Here is a 23,507-nt window from a genome sequence, read left to right as displayed (position 1 = left end):
CGAGGAAGCCGCGGTGAAATCGGAGCAGCGGTGATGCTGTGGCCGACTCGGGAGGAGTCAGCGGTCGCCAGGTGGACAAGATGGTGAAGGTGGTTCCTCCTGGAGGTGGAAACGTACAAGCAAACTAATAAGCCTCGCTCTGGATTGTTGGGCCTCCTAGCAGACCCCGGAGCCCTCAGCATCCAGCTCCCCCCCCCCCCCCCCCCCCCGCGCCCCGTTCCTTTTCTTTCTCTCCAGGCAACTAAGAATCGTAATAATCGTTTGAGAATTTAGTAAATATCTTTTAACACAGATACTGTGTATCTCTCTAGCACCTTACAGTTTTGTTGGTCAAGGTCTTCCCACTCCCCCCCCACCCCCCACTATTTTTTTTTTAAAGCTTGCACATGGGGGCTTAGGATAACAGAATTGTAACTACCAACGTTGTGGTTCCCGCGCCCCCGTATCTATCATGTGCCAGGTACAGAAGTAGATGCTTTATTTACATAATACTCTGATTCTCTCCTAACAACTCTTCATCTTCACTGATGAGATGATGTCAGGTTAATTTACCCATGTTATACTGCCAATAAGTAGCTGAATTGCTATATGAATCTAGATCAGGAAAGATAATCAAATGAGTCACCTACCATGATAATGCGTGTATGTATTTATAGATATGTATGTATCAGGGTGCTGTGTGGGCACAGAGGCTGAAGTGGTTAATTTTATTCATAACTGTGAGAAAGGGCTTTGTACAGGAGGTTATGAAAGTTTTAAGGGAAGAGCACTGTTTCAGAAGAAACCGCCTGAAACAGCTGTATTTAGGAAGTTCTAGTATGGTTAGCACGTAGGGTGTGAGTGAGAGTGACGATGTGGACAAAGATGATACTAACGAGGTAGGCAGCTCTTGAGGATCTTTGTTCTCTATGCTGAGGAATTCCAATAATCCTGTTGGCAACCTGGGAATGGCATGTGATTTATATTACTCTGGAAGCAGTGTGAAAGATGATTTAGAAAGGGTCCAAGATCGGAAGCAAAGAAGACTTTTACAACGGTAAGACATGATTGGTTTTCGAACCTAGGAGTAACGGTGGGAAGTAGTGGAAAAGAGATTTGGCAGGATCTGGCTACAGATCGGGAGGCCTGAGGGTAAGAGAGTAAGACAGTATTTTTCTCAAGTCTCTGTCTTGGCTCTTGGTCGGATGTGGCCCTTTTCAGAAGACGGAGCAATTTGGGGAGGATAATGATAATTACTTTCTGGATCCTGTGATTTGAAGTTTCCCATGGGGGTGTCTAAAAAAGGTCTTCCATGAGCAGTAATTTTAGGGTCAGGAAAATGCAAACAGGTGAGAGATTTGGAAGTCATGCATAGAGGTGATTCTTGAAGTTGCAGAAACAGTTGAGGTTGCCCAAAAGGAAATATAAATTGGAATAGAAGGCCAACTGTGGTGTCCTGGAGGAATGCCAACACGTAAGGGTGAGCAGAGGAGTTGTTTGGATGGAGAAGGGAACTGTTCAGGGAGGTAAGAGGAGAATCCTGGGAGAGAGTATTCTCTCAGGAGCCTAGGGGGAAAAGTGTTTCAAAAATATCATCTGCTACTTTGGCATCTGATACAAGATAGTGGAACTGAAAAGAGCTCACTGCATTCAGCAATTAGGAATTCTCTTACCCTTTGAAGCCAGGTAAGCGCAACATTTTGCAAGTCCTAGAAGAATGAATGAATGTGAGGAAATAAAGCTTGGATATGAAGAGGAGAAGGAAGAGGTGGCTGCAAAGTGCAGAGCTAGCCTGTTGATTCTCACAATGAGAGGATGCTGAGTTTTAAGAATGAGGGAGGAAGGGTGGGCCTGGAGAACCAAAGTGGCCCGAAAGAGTACTTCCTAGAAGAATTCCTAGGAGCAAACCCAAGTCCAGTGGGGCTTGGGGATGGAGGGAGAGATTTCTGCTGATGGAAAATAGCATGTGCGAAGGCTTGGGAGAATAAATAAGTGTAAGATAGTCAGGAAGAAGTTCATGGTAGGTAGAATTTAGAGGTCAGATTAGAGAACAAGGAAGGAGATAGAAAGTAAGAAAAGATGATGCAAGAGTCCTATTTTTTCTTTTTCTTTCTTTTTTCTTAATGAGTGATCTCAGAATTGCTTGTCTACCAGCATGACTTGGTGACCGGATGATGGGGGGCAGAGGTGAAGAAGATGGTAGAATCAAAGATGATGAGAAACTTAACGTCTCGGTTTCTGATTTGGGCAGTGGGATGAATGATGGTACCATTCACTAAGAGAACACAAGAGTGGTTTTTGGATTGGAAAGCTAGTGGGTTTTAGTTTTGAATGTGGGATGTTTGAGGTGACTGTTGTGCAACATCCAAAGACAGTTCTGGAAGTGGTAATTGCATCTGTAGGTTACATGGTTTGACTTTGAGCATGTAGATCCTACCAGAAGTCATGAAGAGTATGTGAGATACCTGGCAAAATACATAGATGGAGAAGAGCATGGGCCTTTGACAGCTCTTTTCTGAAGGCGCTCAGAAAAAAAGAAAACTCACCAAAAGGGAATTCCCGATAAATAGATTAGAGTCAGACCAACTAATTTTCTTTCTTTCTTTCTTTTTTTTTTTTTTTTTACATGTGAAGGCGTTTTGTGTGTGTGTGTGTGTGTGTGTGTTTAGCAACTTTGTTGATAATATCTGTATGTTATAGGCCAGGAATTTTCCTTTTTCCTCTTGTTTTTATTGTTATCTTAAACATCATTTACATCACTTGTTTTAGTAAGACAGTGGCACAGATTTTACAGCAGGAAATTGGGGCTTAGTGTTTTTCTGTGATGAAGTTCCAAGGCTGGTCATTTTCCAGATGCCTGAAGTACCCAAGTTAGTTTCATTTTAACCATGACACTAAGGGTTTCTTTATGATCCTGCTGGGAACAGAACAAAGTATTTGAAATGATAAAGTAGGTAGATGCTGTGTTGAGACGTACAGTTGGAAACCTGTCAGAAAATACTTGTTTACTCCCTGTATTTACATTTATTACTATGTGACATTTCAGATCATTTGATTACTAAAGTGGAAGTGTACTTTGTTAAATTAGTTATATACCTACCAGGTTAGTAGTAGGGTAAGTTTTTATTCTTGGGGAAGTAGTTGTCAGCTAACTCAAACCATTTGGGAAGAGGATATTATTTGTAGGTTCTAATTTAGGATATTCAGAGACAAAGTAGATTATCGGAATGCATTTGTTTCACATTTTGCTGTAGTTGTCCTTGGTGGCTAATACAGATTAGGTGCTTCTGTTGGAGATAGAAGATTAAAACTGCTGGACAGCAGGCAGCTTTCTGGTTTGAGGGAGTTTACAAAAGTGCTTGGTGATGATGCATTCTTGTTTCTTCCCATAGGAATAACATTTATTTGAATATGGACTAACAGTGGATCTTTTGGTGAACCTCTGGCAGGATATTAAAAGAAATGGATTTTTAAAAATTTGTAATAAAATGAAACCATTGAGTTTATATCTCCAGTTTGTAATTAGAATAGAAATTTGGATTATTTCAAGTAGTAAAATGTGAGAAGTTGCTATTAAGCATTTTAATTCGAGAAGTAGAAGTGAAAAATGCACAGATTTAAGATGAGCTGTGGCTTCTCTTCACATAATTTTTTTTTTTGAGATTTTATTTGAGAGAGCATGAGCAATGGAAGGGAGCAGAGGAAGAAGCAGACTCCCTTTTTCTTTTCTTTCTTTTTTTTTTTTTTTTTTAAAGATTTTATTTATTCATGAGAGAGAGAAGGACCAGCGAGAGAGAGAGAGAGAGAGAGAGAGAGAGAGAGAGGCAGAGAGGCAGACCCCATGCAGGGAGGCTGATGTGGGACTCGATCCTGGGACTCCAGGATCACATCCTGGGCTGAAGGCAGGTGCCAAACTGCTGAGCCACCCAGGGATCCTGAAGCAGATTCCCTTCTGAATGAAGAGCCCGATGTGGGGCTTGATTCCCAGGACCCTGGGGTCATGACCTGAGCCAAAGGCAGACACTTAACCGACTGAGCCCCCCAGGTGCCCCTCTTACATAAAATTTAAAAAAATTATTTGTATCCTAGCTCTGATAAATTTTCTCATGTATTCTAATTATTAGAGGAATAAATAATATCAAACTTTGCTTTATTCAACAGACATATGTTTGAAAAGGACCTATGAAATCTTATTTTCTCACTGATAATCTTATTTCAGATTTGCATTATCACTTTCTCATTTCTTCCATTGATTTTCTTTTTTCTCTAGTTTATTAACAATGTATAAATACGTTAAAATGTAAGGTCAGCTGGCTTCTAAAGGAACTCCAGGAAGCCCTTAGATAATATAAGCAAGAATAAATGTTTTTGTAAAGAAAATATTCTTCACTTGTTATGTCTTAGTAATTTAACCTCTTTATAATTCAGAACGTATGATATCTGTGAAGTGTCTCCTGGACCCCACCTGAATATGATTATTGGAGCTAATGGAACAGGGAAGTCTAGCATCGTGTGTGCCATTTGTCTTGGATTAGCAGGCAAACCTGCTTTCATGGGACGAGCAGATAAGGTGAGTTAATATAAGTACTTAAAAAAAAAAAATCAGAGTTGACTTGCTTTTAGTAACAAATCACTTTCTATATCTCCGTTCCTTGGGTATCACAAAGATGTAGAATTTGAATATAAAGAATGAAGTTTGCAGGTAGACTGCCGGGAGGAGATTGCCATTTCTAGAAGTATACGTAGAGAATTCTCCAAGTATGTAACACTATAATTTTTCAGACTAGTGTAAGACTAGTGTAAGATGTCGTTTTAAGTGTATTGCTGGAGGAAAGATCACTGTCACTTTGAACATTAACATCCTGCCAACATTTCGTGGGGAGGAGGAGCCCTACCAAGGGCAGAAGGTTAAAAGAACAGCCTGAATTGATGGTCAGCCCTCACTTTTGTGGTTGAAGTTAGAAAGACTGGTGGCAAGAAAGCCACCAGTGCTGGACTGTCCCTGTCCAGAAGGTGAGGCTGAGCAAGAAGAAGAGGTTGAGAGAGACCTTTTTCTCTATGATGGAAGTGAGCTTTCAGCCCATTGTTGAGTCTGAGTGAAAGGATGTGAATTACACACTCAACACTGATCCCCTGGACTGGGCCTTATGTGAGCACGTGATGGATTTCCTGGCAGACGGATGGGCAGATGACACTTTTGCAGATGAGTTGGTAGAGCTCAGCACAGCACTGGAGCTTGAGGAACACATCATTTTCCATGAAGATCATAAAGGTTTTGTCAGGGTCTGGTAGAGCTGGCAAGACCTTGAATACCTTCTATTTTATGGCCGGCTTTGGCCAGGGAACAATCTACCCTGAAACTAGGCACATACATATTGTGAAAGGGTTTTCATCCTAATATGGAAAATAATTCAAATTTAAATTCTTTCCATTTCTCTCGTTTACTATTCATTTACTACTTCTCTACAAATCTGTTCCTAGATTTTTGTGTGACATAATGATGGATAATAAAATTGGTTTATCTCCTCCCAAAACAAAACAAAAAATACTATGAACAACATGAAGAATTCAAGCTTTATTAGCATAAAGTTTTTACAACTATGTAAATGATCAAAATCAGTAGAAAAAGTCAGCCATTCATTTTTTTTCTTAGAACACCAGAGACAATTATCAAAGACCATTATCCATTATATGCTGCTCTAAAAGCAATCACTTCCTATTTTACGCAAAGAATATGACTGTACCAGAATAACAGTACCAGCATCTGTTGAGGATGGGATGAGAAAATTAAAAGATAGTCCTACTCATGAACATGGGAGCAAAAATCTTAAGAAACTTTAGTCTGTTGAATGTAATACATAAAAAGCATAATACATCATGACCAAATGTAATCAAGGAATGAGAGATTGAACATTAGCAGGAAATTAATATATCATGTTTATTTTTATCTTTTTTGCATATCACTTTTTTTTTTAAGGATTTTATTTATTTGAGAGACAGAGTGCTCACAGAGGGAGAGGGAGACCCAGACTCCTACTGCGCAAAGAGCCGGACACGGAGCTCAATCCCAGGACTCTGGGATCATGACCTGAGCCAAAGGCAGATGCTTAACCGAATGTGCCACTCAGGCACCCTACATAACATTTTAAAGGAGAACTGGATGATCATCTCAGTGGAGGAAAAGCATAAATTCACAGTAATTTATGATAAAGTCTTAGCAAATTAGGATTAGAAGATACCTACCTTTTTAAATTACATAAAAGGTAAAACATACAACAAGTTCAAGAACAAGTCAGGGTTAACTACTAGCACTGCTATTTAATGTACTGGAAGTTTTAGCTAGAACAGTAAGGTAAGACAAAAGATACAAGTTAGAAAACTGTCATTTACAGGTTTATAAAAAATTTGCAGTGAAAAAGAGACTACAGATAAGCCTTCTGATGAATTAATTTGGAAATTTATCAGGATTGCTAGATTATGTAACAAAATCATATTTCCATACATTAACAATGGACAGAAAAATGCAATTAAAAATAGATAACTATTTACAGTAGCACCAAAAGTACAAGTTAATAGCAATAAACTAATAAGACATGTAAGAGCTATATTTAGAAGCCATAAAATTTTATTTGAAAATACTGGCGTTTGATGAGATGGACAGTTGTACTATATTAGTGGACAGGAAGACCTTGTATAAAAATGTCGTTCTTCATGTTGATTTACTTATTGAGCATCATTCCAGTCAAAATCCTAATGCTGTCTGTAGCAAATTACAAGCTATTTCTAAATTTTAGGTGAAAGAATAAAGGGCCAAGTATAGCTAAAATACTCCTAAAGAAATTCAACAAAATGGGAAAACTTGCCTTATTAGATGTCAAGACTTAACACGCAGTAATAGTAAATTAAAACATCATATGGAATATTATTCAGACATAAAGAATGAAATTGATGTTTGCAACAACATGAATGGGCCTAGAGGGTGTTAGACTAAGTGAAATAAATCTGATAAAGACACAAATACCGTATGATTTTAGTTGTATGAGAATCTAATAAACCCAGAAATGGACTCAAATACAGAACACACCAGTGGTTGCCAGAGGGGAAGAAGAGGTGCGTTTGGGTGAACATTGAAGGAAATTGAGAAACAGACTTCCAGCTCTAAAAGTCAAAGGGATAAAACACAGTATAAGGAATATAGTGAATAGTATTATAATAACTTTGCATAGTTACAGATGATGACTACACTGTTGAGCATGTGTCATGTATAGAATTCTTAAATCATTGTGTTATATATCTGAAACTAATAACATTGTTAATTGTACTAAAAAAAAAAAAAAAAAAACCCACCTATGGTATATTGGTGGAATATACATCAGACCAGTGTAATGTGATAGAATAAAGAGCCTAGATACAAAGCCATGGTGAGTAGACTCTTGATTTATGATGACTGACATTGTAGCTGAACGGGGAAAGATGGATAAATAGCACTGAGATAATTGCATAGGAAAAAAGAAATTGTATTCTCACACTTGAACACAGATCAATTAATTGCAAGTCGATTGAAGATCTAAATGTGATTGACAAAGTTTTTAGAAGATACTGGTATAGAGGAGAATAACTTTGTGAATATCTTTTGGGTTAAATAGAAATTTATCAAGTAAAAGTATAGATTGAAAAGGAAAATACTGATAAAAGTTAAACTCTTATCAAAAAGCACTATAAAGAAAAAGACCAGCCACAAATTGGGGGAAGGTATATATAACCCATATAACAAAAGATTGGTATTTAAACTTTTCAGTAACAAAACAATAACAATTAAAAATGGACAAAAGCTGTACTGAGACACTGCACAGAAGAGGCAGCTCAAATAGCCAATAAATGTTGATCTTTGAACAACATAGGTTTGAACTGTGCGAGTTTACCTATATGAGGTTTTTTTTTTTTTTTTTTTTCAGTAAATACAGTATGGTAGTATAAATGTACATTTTCCATATGATTTTCTTAGTAACTTGTTTTTTGTAGTTGTAAGAAAACAATATATTGTACATGTAATATATAAAATATGTATTAACTGTTGACATATTGGTAAGGATTCTGGTCAATAGTAGGCAATTAATAGTTATGTTTTGGGGACGTCAGAAGTTAATGCAAAGTTTTATGCAGGGAGTTGGCACTCCTTTGTGTTGTTCAGGGCCCAACTATATATGAAAAGATACTCAACTTCAATAATGGTCAGAGAAATGTACATTAATCCTGGCGAGGTATATTCCTCAGTGTCACAAAAATTCTGGCAGTGCCATGTGCTTACGAGGATATGGAATAATGGGAACTCTGATGCACTCTTGGTGGGAATATAAATTTGTAAAGTCTTGGAAAAGGGCATTACCTAGTGAATCTGCATATGCATATACCAAATCTCTCAAATTCTTCTAGACAGCTCTTGTACATTAATACTAGGCAAAAATTATTAAAATATTTACAGCAGTATTTTAAAATAAATCCTCGTATAGTGAAGTAAAATTGAATATTACAAATTAGTGAAAATAAACCATAGCTCATTGGTTAAATCTCAAAAATAATTTTAAGGAAAAGTGCTATTCTGGAAGAATACATGAGATATGAATTTATAGAATGTTCAAAACATTTAATATTTAAAGAGACAGCAAAACTAAAAAGCAAAAGGATGATCAAGTCAGCTTAGAGATTATATTTGCTGAGCGAGGATACAATAGTAGTGAGTTATATACGCGGAATGTCAGATACATGGTTAATGTTCAATTCTTTAAATTTTTGATAGATGCCTGATTGTTGTATTGTTCTTTCAAACAGTATATGAAGTTTATGTATAATGTTTGGTGTATATTTCACATAAAATTATGTTTTATAAAGAAAGTTTGAGGGTTGGGTTAATCCAACTGGAAAATAGTTGTAAAAGTTTAAATGATTCTTTGTGTTTTTCTAAAACTACTGGGAAATACTGCAGTATTACTAAAATGATGCTATAGGTTTCTTAGCCAGGCTTATATTTAATGTGGGATTATAAGGTTGAAGCATATACCCTTAAGATTATAAGCCTATTCAAAATACGTGTGTGTTTTTAATGCTATATGGGAGGCATTTATGAGGTATAATATTCCTAGATACTGCTCTATTAATAATTAGCCTTGTGACCATAGTCATTTGTCTGGACTTCAGTTTATTATAAAGATAGGGAGGTTGGAGTAGATAACTTCCAAGGACGAGTTTTTGTAAATATTGATGTATGGTTTTTTTAATTGTCAAAAATCATTTATTAAATCCTTATCTCTCTGTAATCGTCTGCTGAATTGTACTCCAGACACTGTACAGTCAGAATGGTTTGGTGTGTAACAATTTCCACCAACCTTCCCATTAATTTTTGGCAATCAAAGACGCTAGATCTTACCCTTCAGTGGTAGGGATTTTTTTTTTTTTTTTAAGATTTTATTTATTCATGAGAGACACAGAGAAAGAGAGGCAGAGACATAAGCAGAGAGGGAGCCCAGTGTGGGACTCAGTCCTAGGACCCCAGGATCACAACCTGAGCCAAAGGCAGATACTCAACCCACTGAGCCACCCAGGTGCCTTGAGTGGTAGATTTTTTTGTTTGTTTTTTGTTTTTTGTTTTTTGTTTTTTGTTTTTTTTTGAGTGGTAGGTGTTTAAAGGCTGTGGAATGCAGGGTTTTTTGTTTTGTTTTGTTTTGTTTTTTAATTTTTATTTATTTATGATAGTCACACACACACAGAGAGAGAGAGAGAAGCAGAGACACAGGCAGAGAGAGAAGCAGGCTCCATGCACCGGGAGCCCGATGTGGGATTCGATCCCGGGTCTCCAGGATCGCGCCCTGGGCCAAAGGCAGGCACCAAACCGCTGCGCCACCCAGGGATCCTGTATGCAGGGTTTCTTAGGTGACAGATGGCAGACCTTTGGATATCCCCAGATGGTTTTAGGGGCTACATAAGTCCTCAGCAAAAATAGTTTTAATGTATTTACGGTTAAATCCTAAAAGAATTTACCATATTCTCTACCATCCATATGTATACCTCATAATAAGAGCTGCCTTGTGATTTTTTTTTTCTTGACACAAGTATTTTAATTGATGCAAGCTAATGAGCAAATAGCACTCCTACAAAAATGCCATTGTTTTTCCTGTTTATGAAGAAATTATAAAACAGTGGTAACAAGTAACTTACACATTAATGGCAAGGTTGAGATTGGAACCTGGATGGTGTGTGTTAAAGCATGTACTCTTAATCATTAAGCTATACTTTCTAATTATGAGGACAGACCTCCTTTGTCATCTTTCTGGGCCTCAGTTCATCATCTGTAAAATGGGTATGATACCTCCGAAAGTTGCTCATGAGTATTAAAAAAAATTTGTAAATTGCTTAGCACAGTAGCATATGGTAATGCTTAATAAATGTTCCCTTTTGTGGTTCTAATTGTTGTCATCACTGGTGTTACCACTATTAAAAGAATTATTATTTACGAGATATATTTTCTGCCTTTTTTTTTTTTTTTTTTTTTAGAATTATTTAGCCAGATTGAAGATCCAATCTGTTGTTTTGTTTTTTTTGTTGTTGTTTTAGGTCCACAGTCTCTCTTCAAGATTATGCTTATGTCTATATTCAAACTAGATTAAATATGTCTACTTATCATGTAAACTGTACTTAAATTGTATTTGCTATGTGTATTCCTCTTTTTAAGAAAATGACAATTATGTCCTCATTAGTAACAGGATGGGTAGTATTAGACTGGTTAATATTTAATCTGTGCTACTCCAAAGAAGTCTCCAGTGGTAATAAGGAGATTTGGTAAAGCTTTGATTAATCCATAGAACCTATTTTCCTCCTGGTTTTTTTTTTTTTTTTGCCTCTACTGAGAGTATTTAGTATAGAGGCTAAGTATGCAGACTCTGGAGTCGTATTATGTGGGTTCATTACTTACTCTGTCATTCCTTGCTCTGTATCACTTATCAGCTTTGTCGCAAGCTTTATGAGAGGCTATCTGGCACAGAGAATGTTCAATAAATGGTAACTAATAGTATTGTTACTTGTGGGAGGAAACAATGGAAACAATTTCCCAAATCTGGGTAAGGGATGGGAGTGGGCAGAAAAAAATAGTTATTGAAAAAATTTTAACTTGGCAAATAATAATGACTTTGCTAAATCTGTGATAACCTGGGAATGTCACTCATGCACTTTGTTTTTTGTTCTAGGTTGGCTTTTTTGTGAAGAGAGGATGTTCCAAGGGAATGGTTGAAATTGAATTGTAAGTGTTAAAAGTGCTGAAACCACTTTTTCCTGTATGACTTATGTTCATGCTTTCATGATAACTTTAGAAAAGAGTAATATTGTGGCATTATGGCATGAATATTTAGAATTAGAATATTATAAATAATATTTAAAGAATGTTTTATCCAGACAAGTAATTTTCTTATGTTTCTATTAAAACCTAAGTTGTAAGACTTTTCTTTCAGTAGAATTCTTAAAGAAGTTACCTCTCGGCAGCTATTTCTGATGGGTAAGAGTATTCAAGATGAAACCAGTTAACTATCCTTGGTATATATACTGTTAGTCTTTTAAACACAGATATGTTCATTGGTTAGTTGGTTTTTAGTGAGCGTTGTGTTTTGGAGTGTTTATAGAAAGTCATGGAATTTTTGAGCTTATGTAGCTTTTAAAGATCATCTGATAGCTTCCTCGTTTTATAGGATACGGGAAAATGATCTTTTACTCAAAAACTGTGGAAGAACGTTTTATTTATGTAGTGATGAGAAATAGGCACAATAGAGGTAAAAGAAAACAAGATTATACTCCATTTATTAAAAAAATATGGTACTATTTTACTGAAAGATGTAAAACCGAGACCTGAATAACAGGGAAAGCATACTTTGTTCCTGGAAACATAAAGCTAATGTCATTATGAACATGCCAATCCTTTCTTATTAATGTATAAATTTGATACAGTTCCAACTAGAGTATCAACAGGTAAGTTTGCAAGTTGATTCTAAAGTTCATCTGGGAGAATAAATGTGCTGGAGAACCCAAGAAGATTCTGAAAAAGCAGAATCATGAATAAGTCGTTTGTGTACCAGATGTTAAAGTGTACTTACTATAAAGCTGTTGATAATGGTATTAGTACAGAAAATTAGAGGAGCAGAATGGAAAATGTAGGGAGATCTAAACGTGTAAGAGAATTTATTGTAAAGATGGCAGTTTAAGCATAGGCTATGAATTACTCAAATTGAGATAAACTAATTGGCTATTAATTTTTCAAAGAACATTTAGAGCTTTATCAAACATCCTACTTATAAATCTAAATGTGTTAATGACTGAGTGAAAAAATATGTAACTTTGAAAATAATAGAAAAGTATATTATTTTTTAAATCTTAGGAAAAGGAAAGGCTAGAATAGGATACCAAAGGAAGATACCAAAGGAAGATACCAAAGGATACCAAAGGAAGAATAGGATACCAAATAAACATAAAAAGGAAGATAGGAAATTTAGATTACTTACAAATCCAGCTGAAAATAATGGTACCATAGTTAAAAATGAGTGAGTGACAGATGGGAGAAAACATTCTCAGCACAAATAACATGTACATGTCTTAAAATTACCAAAATACCAGTGTCTCATGCAAGTCAGCAAAAATTACAAACAACTCTTAGAAAATAAGCAGAGAATTGTAATGCCAAGTAAAATAAATTGCCAATATGTATAAAAAGGATACAACTCATTAGTTGTAACTCGTCAATTTTGAAGGAAATCAAAATGAGGATTTTTTTTTCCTTTTAGTTTAGAAAAAAAATTTAAAAAAATTTTTTTTCATTTATTTATTCATGACAGGGGAGAGAGAGAGAGAGAGACAGAGACAGAGACACAGGCAGAGAGAGAATCAGGCTCCATGCAGGGAGCCTGACATGGGACTCGATTCTTGGTTCTCCAGGATCTGGCCCCGGGGTGAAGGTGGCACTAAATCGCTGAGCTACTGGGGCTGCCCGGTTTAGAAAAAGTTTTAAAATAAAATTTTAAATAAAATTTAGTGATGTGATGGTATAAAGAAGGGAATCCTGTCATGTAGGAATGTTAGCAGTACGTCTTATTTGGCAGTATATATCAGATTTAAAATAAAATAATCTTTGATTCAGTTACTATTTTAGAGAATGTTTATTCATTTGCACATAATTAACTTTTTCCTAATTTTAATAATGAGAAATTATAAACACTCCAGATGTCTATCATCTGATAAAAGGCTAAAGAAAATGTGGTATGTTCATAGTGACATCGGATTCAGCTATAGAAAGGAAGATTGATCCTCCAACAAGGGTGAACTGGGAAAACATGCTTTGTGAAAGAAGCCAGACACAAATACTGCATACTGTGTGATTCCACTTCTGTGGAATGTCCAGAATAGGCAAATCCGTAGAGACTGAAAATAGATTACTGGTTGCTTTGGAATGAGGGGAAGAGAGAGTGGCGAGTGACTGCTTAACAGATATGGGCTCTTTTTTGGGGTGCTGAAAATAATTTGGAATTAGCTGGTGGTGATGGTTGCAGAACCTTGTCAATATGCTAAAAACTATTAATTCACATATTCCTTCACCTGTATACCTAAAAATGGTTAAAATGGTAAATTTTATGTCACGTACATTTTACCATAATAAAAATGCATTAATTGGTATATATAAAATGATGGGGTATGTATGATATATGAATTACATCTCATTTTTTAAAAATTGCCAAGGATACTCCTGTGTTAGCCTTGTTACCGTTGATGGATCACAGTGGTTTGTTATCTTTTGCAACTGAAACAAATATACTAAGCCAGGAATATTTACAAAACACAGAGGGAGTATTAATATTTAAGTTTCAAGTCTTGTATGGGTGGCTGCAGGTGTTAGCACTCCTGATTTTCTGCTTGGAATCACCAAGTCCCAGTTGTTTTCTTAGTTATCTAAAGAGGCACACTTTTTGGTGTGTAATAGCTACTGGCCAGCTGTTATAATCTAACCAGTGACCATGAACCAGAGTTATGTTACCAGGTCTGCCACAGGGGAAGTTTCCCTAGTTATATTGTGGTCACTTGTTTGGGAATATGAAACAGAACGACTCATCATTAGTTGAAATTGTTATTGATGTTGAATAAATCTGTTAACTGGTCACATATTTGTTGAATGGAATAATGGATAACATAATTCTGGCATAAATGTATGCCATCATTTTCAGATATTTCTTGAGTACGAATTCTTTGAGGGAGAGGAGAGACAGAGCATCTTTCTAATTTATGGTTAGGGGCATGAGGGGAGGGACAGATAAATACATAGGTAAAATACATATTAGATTAGATGGTGATTAGTGAAGTAGAAAATTGAGTAGGAAAGGAGGATAGGGAGGGCGTGCCAGAGTGGAGTTAACAGTATTAAATAGGGTGATCAGGAAAGCTCTCACTCAGAGGTCAATACTTGAATAAAGACTTGAAGGAGATAAGGTGTTGAACTTGGAGGTATTTGGGGAAACAGCATTTCAGCATCTACAGATGCTAAGATGGAAGTGCTACCCAGTTGACTCCATTGCACTGAACAAGAGAATAATAAGAGATGAGGTCTGAAAATACCAAGGATCTGGTTGATAGGGGCTTGTAGGCCAGTGTAAGAACTTTAAATTTTTGAGTAAGCTGTGAACCCACCAGGATTTGAGCAGAGGAGTGGTAGAAGCTGTCTTGTGTAGTAGTGTTATTAGCCTCCTTGGTTGTTTTCCCCTTGATGTGAAAAAAACTGGTTTATCACTTTTATTAAGTCTTTTTCAGTGAATTGACTTCTGCATTGTTGTTTCTGTGCTATATCATGGTTTTCTGTTTCATTATTTTCTATACTTTACTAATTCTTCTTGAAACTTTTTTGTGGTCTTTAATTTCTTAAAATGGATTTCTTAGTGCAAATTTTTAGTCTTTTGTTTTTCTTAATATAAACAGTTAAGGTTAAAATTTCTCTCTCAATATTGCTTTAGGTCTGTCTCCCAAATTTTGGTATATAGCATTTTCCTATTTTTCAATTCTATTTTCTTCATTTTCTTTGAGTTCAAAATCAGAAGTTGTTTCAAAATTTGTAGTGATTTACTTGTTATATTTTAATATTGATTTCCACTTTGCTAGTAGTACTGTGGTAAAAAATACGTATATTATGAATATATAAAATTGTACAACGTTAGTATGTTTACTACTATATGTTATGTATATTATATATAGAACCATGTGTAATATTACTATATATTGTATATATTGTACATTTTATTGTGTATATATATGACCTTAGTGATAAGTAGTATAATATATAGCAGTGTACATTATTGTATGTTTTACTATATATGACCTTATAGTGATATATAGTATAATACATAGTATTATATACAGCATAATACATACATACATACATACATAGTAGATATATGTAGAGAGAGTAATGTCACCAAACCTTTGAAATTTATCAAGGCATCCTCTTTGTAGTGAGTTTTCATAATTGTTACCTATTGAGTTGAAAGAATGAGTACTCTGCTCTTATATGTTCGGTGTTTTCTATTCAGTTCAAGCTGATTAATCATATTGTTAAAGCTGATTATTTTGCTGATTTCAATCATTTGATTGATTCTTCAATTAACTGCGAAAGGTGTATTACATGTCCCTCTCTGTAGATTTGTCAGTGACCCTTGTCCTATCAGTTTTTGCTTTATGTATTCTCAGGACGTTATTAGTTGCAGCTAAGATTCAAATTGTTCTATCTATCTAGTGAGTTGAACTTTCTGTTGTTAGGTACTGACTTCTTTATCTTTTGATGCATTTCCCTTAGAATGTATTTTAATTTGCTACTACTGTAGTTGGTAGCTTTCTTTTTAAAGTATTTTCCAGGTTATCTTATTTTTATTCATTTATTTCCAATTTTTTATACCTTTTTGTATCTCATTGGAAAATTATAGCTGGGTCTTGTTTATATCACCTTTTAAATAGTGCGTATGATCCATTATGTTTATTGAATGACTTACATGTTGAGGCTTATTTTACTGTCTTACTCCATGCTTTTTATTTGTTCACCTGGATTTCTTTTCAGTATTTCTTCTCTCTTGCCATTGTCTAGATTTTTGTTTTAATTTTTCTCTACTGTTTTGGAAATTATCATTCTTCTTTTAGTGGTTGTTGGAATTTATAATGTAAATACTTGAATTTGAGTCTAGACTGAAATGTCTGTATCTTTCTGTTGAATAAAGACCTTAGAGTACTTTTATTTGAATAACTTTTTTTTTTTTTTTTTTAAGATTTTATTTATTCATGAGAGACCGAGAGAAAGAAAGAGAGAGGCAAAGACACAGGCAGAGGGAGAAGCAGGCTCCATGCAGGGAGCCTGATGTGAAACTCGATCCTGGGATTTCAGGGGATTTCAGGATCACGCCCTGGCCAGAAGGCAGGTGCTAAACCACTGAGCCACCCAAGGATCCCCTTGAATAATTTTTTGAACTATTTTAATTTTACCTTGTCTTTTAAACTCTTTAAGATACAGTAACTATTATTAATTTATACTGTTAGTGTTTGTTTAGAATTACCCCCCCCCCCCTTTTTTTTTGGTTTGCCTTTTTATTCTTTGCTGCATTTTTATTTCCTCTAGGATCGCTTTCTGCCAGAAGATATTTTTTAAAGTTTTCTTTAATGAAAATCTTCTAGTAGCATACTCAGTTTTTGTCTGAAAATGATGTTCTTATACTCTAAATCTAGAAAGATGTATTGGCTAGATATAAAAGTCTATATTGATAGGTCTTTTCTCAACAGATGCAAAGTATAATTCTATAATCTTCAAACGTAAATCTAATCTTAGTTTCTTTGATATTCTTTTTTTTCTTATAAGACTTTTTTTCCCATTAGTTTCATGTAGTTCCAGTGGCTTTTGGAGTCCTATCTCAGTTTTTGGTGTTTTATAGTTTCATATATATTTCGATGTTGATTTATTTTTTATTTATTTTGCTTGACATTTAATGAGCTTCTTAAATTTATGGTTTGGAAAATTATCTATTACCTCTTCCTATATTGTTACTGACCCATCTGTCTCCCTCCCTTCTGAAACTCTTGTTAGACAGATGTCAGGATCTTTTAGTCATCCATGTCTTTTTTTTTTTTTTTTTTTTTTTTTTAAGATTTTTATTTATTTATTCATGAGAGACTCAGAGACACAGGCAGAGGGAGATGCAGGCTCCATGCAGGGAGCCCAATGTAGGACTCAATCCTGGGACTCCAGGATCACACCCTGGGCTAAAGGCAGGCGCAAAACCGCTGAACCACCCAGGGATTCCCATTCATTCATGTCTGTTAACATCCTTCATATTTTTCATCTTTTTATGTCTTTGTGCTGCATTCAAGATCCATTTCTCTTTGGTTCGTTTTCAGATCAGAGTAAGTAAATATTTTGAATCTGCTATTTCTTGAAATATAGTGAATATACTTATTCTGTACTTGCCCATTAATTTGAGTGATTCTTTTTTGTTATTTCTGTTCTTGATCTTGATGGTTTGTTTTCATATGTGTATTTCTAGTGAGCTGCCCCTTTCTCTTTGAACTTTGTGTTAATTCTTTGAGGGTAAAGGTAGATTTCTGCTGAGGAAATTTTTATTGACTTCTGCAACAGACCATTGGATACTTTGAATCCAGGATTGAAATATACACGGTTCTCAGTTTGTGCATTTTTGAACCTTAGGTATGTCATGTAACTAACTTCAAGATACTAATGTGTTTGAAACTGGCTTGTGGTTAATAACTGTCTTTAGGAGAAATTGTTTTGCATTGCAAGCCGCAGTTTGAGACATGTAGGTGCTGGTGGTGGTGATGGTGATGATGGAGTAGTTCTAGTTTACCCTTATATTGAGGGTATGGTCTTTTTGGCATGGTTTTTATTAGACTCTCTACCATAGGTAGCTTTGGGCCCTGTCTGCAACCCCTCTCCCAGGAGATTCTGAAAATGGATGTGTCAGGTTATTTGGTGGAACAGATGCTTCCAAGGCAAAAGCCGGTTTCGTTTTTCAACTTCTGGATCTGCACCTGCCCTAGGATCCAGGCCAGATTTACTTACTTTCATGTTAACTCATAAATGTATTTATGAACATACTTCAATATTTCATTATTTGTAGTTTATAGCAAGAAGATCAAAAAGGGTAGTTCATTAGTCATTCTGCTGGAAATGAAAAATACTTTAAGTTCTAAAATCTTAATGTTTGGAGTGTTTTGATTACGTTATAGTCTATATACACAACATTTATAGATTATCATTGTCATTAGCCATTGAATACCAATAATTTATCTTTCTACCACATGCTGCTGATTCCCAGTGAAGAAGATGGATGGGAGGTGTGGAGCAGTAGTACTTCTAAAAGCAAGAAATAAGTAAATACCCTTCTTTCGGATTCTGTATTGCTTAATCTTCCCTTAAGGCTGTATGTTTTAGTCCTCTCTGAGTTCAGAGTGGAGTACAAGACAAGGAAGGCATGGGCCACCTGTATGACCAAGCTAGCTATGATGTCTGGAACTGCTTATGCAAGAATTGGTTTCCATTCATGTATTTTCCAAGTAGAGGAAGTTTCAGCATTTAATTTTATATGCTTTAATATACCAACCCATTTTGAATCGCAGTCAACGCATGTGATTGGAGAATAATAATTAAAGGATAAATAACTCTAGATATGTAAATCCTCTGTCAGTGTTTGGAAATTAGTATTGGTTTTGTTTTATTTTAACAGTTTAATTGTGATGTTAAATAAGTGGTAACTTCCATGTGGTCAGTTATGTATCATTACCAATGAAATACCAAGGTTTCCTTCTTTGGAGGGGCCAAAATATCAAAAAGAATAAAAATTATAATAATACTGTCTGGCAAACTTTGTTGTAAGAGAATTTTGGAAATTGTATTTCTAAAATATGTGTACTTTGAACATAAAGATTTTTAAAAATTATTTTTTAACCAGATTTAGAACTTCTGGAAACCTTATAATCACCCGCGAGATTGATGTGGCAAAAAATCAGTCATCTTGGTTCATCAACAAAAAATCTACAACCCAGAAAGTAGTAGAAGAGCAAGTTGCAGCCTTAAACATTCAAGTGGGCAATCTTTGCCAATTTCTACCTCAGGTATGAGAGAATGAAATGTACAGATGGGAAAATTCCTCTTCATGCTGTAGGACAATGTAAATACTTTTCAAGGGGTATTGTAAAGGAAGCTATTTAAAGTAAGCCTTATAATGTTAGTACTTTCTAACAGTTCTTTGTAAATAGAGCATCTCATCTCATATTATAATATAGTAAATTTGGAAGATTTCAATTAACTAATTAAAAGTTAAGTCTGCAGAATATTGTAAAGGAAATAAAGTTGTATTGTTTTTAAGTAGAGTAGCTTGGATGGCCATGGTCTACAATTTGTACGTCCTTAAAATTTTGTTAATAAACAACTTATTCGTGTTTTTTGTAATAAAATGCTTGATATACTGAAACTCCTAAATCTATAGGTGTGTCTTCTAAAACTTTGTTATATTTTAAGTTTGTTTAGTAAAAATATCCTGAAAACGCACTTTATTTTTTTTTATTTTTATTTTTTTTGAAAACGCACTTTAAATGTTACATTTGTTTTTGAGTGCTGTCTAGTGACTGCAGTATAGTTCATTTTTTTCAATTCAGAAACAATGACTTGATTATTACGTATGTCCAAATTAAATAAAAATTTTAAATTTGGAAGCATTGTTAGCTGATGTCTGATAGCTTCAGAACTAGATGTTTAAAAATGTCCTTTCTCTTCTAACATTCTAGCTGATATGTGGTAGATAATGATCATTCAATCCAGTGAACTGATTTTATTCACAAGCTATCTGTTATATGTATGTAAACACTTCACCCTAGAAATGTTGACATAGAAATTTTTTAATTTTTATTTATTTATGATAGTTACACAGAGAGAGAGAGAGGCGCAGAGACATAGGCAGAGGGAGAAGCAGGCTCCATGCACCAGGAGCCCGACGTGGGATTCGATCCTGGGTCTCCAGGATCGTGCCCTGAGCCAAAGGCAGGCGCCAAACCGCTGCGCCACCCAGGGATCCCGACATAGAAATTTTTTAAAAGTTCTCAGAAAGATGACAGTTCATACCCTAAGTTTATCTTTACCATTTTAAAGAGTAAAATATGAAGGACAGAGTTTCTGTTAGCACATCTTACAGGAGTTTTTTTCTTTTAAATGAGTTTCATCTTAACAAGTGTGATCACTGAGTGAAAATAGGTTTTGAAGATATTTATAAGTGATAATAGTTGTGGGACACCTGCGAGGCTCAGTCAATAAGTGTCCGACTCTTGGTTTTGGCTCAGGTCATGATCCTCAGGATTGTGAAGTTGAGCTCTGTGTTGGTCTCTTTGCTGAGCACTTAGCTAAGACTTAAGTTTCTCTCCTCCCTCTCTCTCTCTGTCTCTGTCTAAACAAATTTTTAAGAAAAATGATAATAGTTGCTGATATTTAAGTTTTATGCTCTAGGATAAAGTTGGAGAATTTGCTAAACTGAGTAAAATTGAACTCCTTGAAGCTACTGAGAAGTCTATTGGTCCTCCAGAAATGCACAGATACCATTGTGAACTCAAAAACTTCAGGGAGAAAGAAAAACAACTAGAGGTATTTATAAAGAGACAACTCATTTTTATTGTCCCTCACTGATTCCTTTCTTTTACAATGTGGTAGTGTAAGAGTAGCTTTGATTCATCGGGTGACTTCATATATTTGTGATTTTTTTTTTTTCCCACCTAGGGTTATATTGCTGACATTAATTAAACTAGGTAACAAAGTGAGAAATTGATTTGAAAAATTTGACTACCATTTCATCAAGTAACATGTCATTGATTGAGTTTCTAAGTAATCAATAATATTTTAAAGTATTTATTTTTCGCAGGAAGTTTCAGTATTATTCCTTTATTTATTCAGTGTTTCTTAAACACCTGCCATGTGCCAGGACGGTACAAGGCTTTGTAGTAGTATAGCAGTTACCTTGTAGCTTTTGATGTAGTGTCTCTTGAACCAGTTCTCATATTTTTTCAGTTGCAGGAGGGTAGACTTCGTAAGAGAGCTTTGTGTTTAGTTGCAGTGTTTTTATTTTCACCTTTAATAAACATTAAAGTGTCCATTTATGGCGTATCACTTAAAAGGGTGTTTTGTTTAATGAAGCATTTTCCATGTGTCAGCCACTAAAATAAATTCAGTAAATTTTCGTAATAAGATCTGTTATAAACAAATGGTTTCTCTTAAATTATAACTGTTCATACTTAATAATATGCATATTACTATAATTTAATATTTATTATACTTTTTCAGAGTCTGTGACCAAAGGAGTAGTTATTTTATCATGCTTTAGATACTCTGGCAGTTGTTTTACCTTTGCCCCCATGGAACAGTCAGATACAGTAGTCCTTCCCCTTATTCACATTTTCATTTACCTGCCATTTCAATTGCCCGTGGTCATCCATGGTCCAGAAGCAGATAATCTTCCTGACATATCGTCACCAGGTCACCAGGTCATCAGTAGTCTGTTGTTATATCACGGTGCCTCACTTCATCTTATCACGTGGCATTCTTCCCTTTCACATCACCACAAGAAGAAGGGTGACAACAGTAGGATGATGTATTTTGAGAACGATTGCATTTGCATAACACTTATGACAGTTTATTATAATTGTTTTGTTTTTTGCTAGTCTCATTGTGTCTGATTTATAAATTAAGCTTTATCATAGAGAAAAGCGATATATAGAGAGTTTGGTACTATCTGTGGTTTCAGGCATTACATCTGTGTAATGGCATTGTATCTGTGGTTTTGGATTACTTTCCCCACAAATAAGGTGACGGGACCACTGTACTCTGAAATACTCTGAAATTACTACCATCCTCTGAAGGAACACACATTATCCTACTAGGTTCTGAGTACATCTTTGCAATTGGTACCTCGTGGTCTAAGGGCTAAATTTTAGCTGCCTTCTCCTTTTTAAGTCCCTAAGTCATGAACATTCATAACATACGAATCATAATAAAAGTATTCATTTGTATGTCACATTACAGCTTTGGGTGAACTTGCATTTAGAATAGGTACATTGCTTCTACCCTCCAGGTGAGTAGGGCAGATACATGTCTTCTCTTGAGGCAGGAAGAGGCTGGGCTCAGAGGTATGGGGGGGGTCTTCCTCACAGTCACACAATGAATAAATTGCAGAGCCTAGATCAGAGCTCAGATATGCATGTTAGTTTTATGCAGTCCTTAAGAACTCCTGTGAAGTTCTTTATGGTAAAATTTTGCTAGCATTGTACATATTTTGATCATTAAAGGATTTGACCTCTTGTCTTCAGTTAAACTGATTGTTAAATATTTGTTTTAGACCTCGTGCAAAGAGAAAACTGAATATCTAGAGAAAATGATTCAGAGAAATGAAAGATACAAACAAGATGTGGAGAGGTTCTATGAACGTAAGCGACATTTAGATTTGATTGAGATGCTTGAAGCTAAAAGGCCATGGGTGGTAAGTCTTAATTATTAGAGGCAAGAATAGTGATGCTTTAACTAGCAGACAAGCCATAAAGAAGGCAATAATTGCTCTGTATTCAAATTATGTATTTTTGCCTTATATACTATAATAAAATTTGTGTTATGATAGAGCTGTGTACTGTTACTATTGTGTAACAGATAAGTTGATTGTGCTCCTAATTCTCCCAGATTTGAGTCCTCAACAGATTATGTAAGACATTAGCGATCTAAAAATGTTCACACATAAAAATGAAATCTTTGAGTGCCCTCAAGTCACAGAGAATTTTCTTGGCATGTGCCACCAATAACTTCAGGTACAGGTGGAGCGGAAGGCTGAGGACTACTTCTCTACTCGTGCTTCATAAGTTTATTGAGGCTAATGTTGTCTTTTAATCACTGTGCTGTACAGTTATTATGTTTGGCCACAGTTTGGGCTAAAGAGTCTGTTCCCTCAGTGCATTTCTTTATGACAGGTGGAATAAAATAGGGAAGTTTTAAGATGTTTGTTCCAGGGTTAGGATGAAGGTAATTGTTAATTGATTCGAAAAATATGTAGCTGTGTTTATGGCATTTCTTCCTCACCCCTTCACCCTATCCTGTCCCATAATTCCAATATTAAACTTTTTGCTTTCTTCAGCTTGTTTTGACTATATTTGCCCATTATTACTTTTAAACCTACTTTGTTTTTCCTTTAAAAGTCTTTTTGTTTATCCTTTTCTTTCTGAGATTGATTTCAATCTTTTTTTTTTTTCCCCATTTTTAAAATTTACTCTGTAATCTTTCTTTTTTTCAGCCCATACATTCTTAACTATAAGCTCTCTGGGCACTCCACTTACTTTTCTTTTTTAGCAAATATTTACTAATTCCTGTAACATGACAGACATTTTTACTCGCATTTTTGTTCTCCTTTGATCTGTTTTTCCTTTGTTCATTTTTACTT

At 35.2% G+C, this 23,507-nt stretch overlaps 1 protein-coding gene across 3 annotated transcripts in view; it reads left to right on the top strand.

Annotated features, from left to right (window-relative positions):
* Positions 1 to 23,507, top strand: part of SMC5 (structural maintenance of chromosomes 5) — a 93,103-nt gene that overhangs the window by 561 nt on the left and 69,035 nt on the right. For 2 of the 3 annotated variants that reach the window (XM_049092103.1, XM_025423326.3), the window contains exons 2-6: positions 4,408 to 4,549; positions 11,217 to 11,269; positions 18,996 to 19,158; positions 20,543 to 20,677; positions 22,422 to 22,562. In XM_049092103.1, the coding sequence (XP_048948060.1) occupies positions 4,408 to 4,549; positions 11,217 to 11,269; positions 18,996 to 19,158; positions 20,543 to 20,677; positions 22,422 to 22,562 (634 nt within the window). Of the gene's footprint in view, positions 1 to 335; positions 461 to 4,407; positions 4,550 to 11,216; positions 11,270 to 18,995; positions 19,159 to 20,542; positions 20,678 to 22,421; positions 22,563 to 23,507 lie in introns of those variants that run through there. The other variant, XM_049092105.1, reaches the window with a different exon arrangement.

Source organism: Canis lupus, chromosome 1, assembly GCF_003254725.2.
Source record: "Canis lupus dingo isolate Sandy chromosome 1, ASM325472v2, whole genome shotgun sequence".
Lineage (NCBI taxonomy): Eukaryota > Metazoa > Chordata > Mammalia > Carnivora > Canidae > Canis > Canis lupus.
Note: the sequence above shows the minus strand (reverse complement) of the source record. Positions and strands in the feature narration are given on the sequence as shown.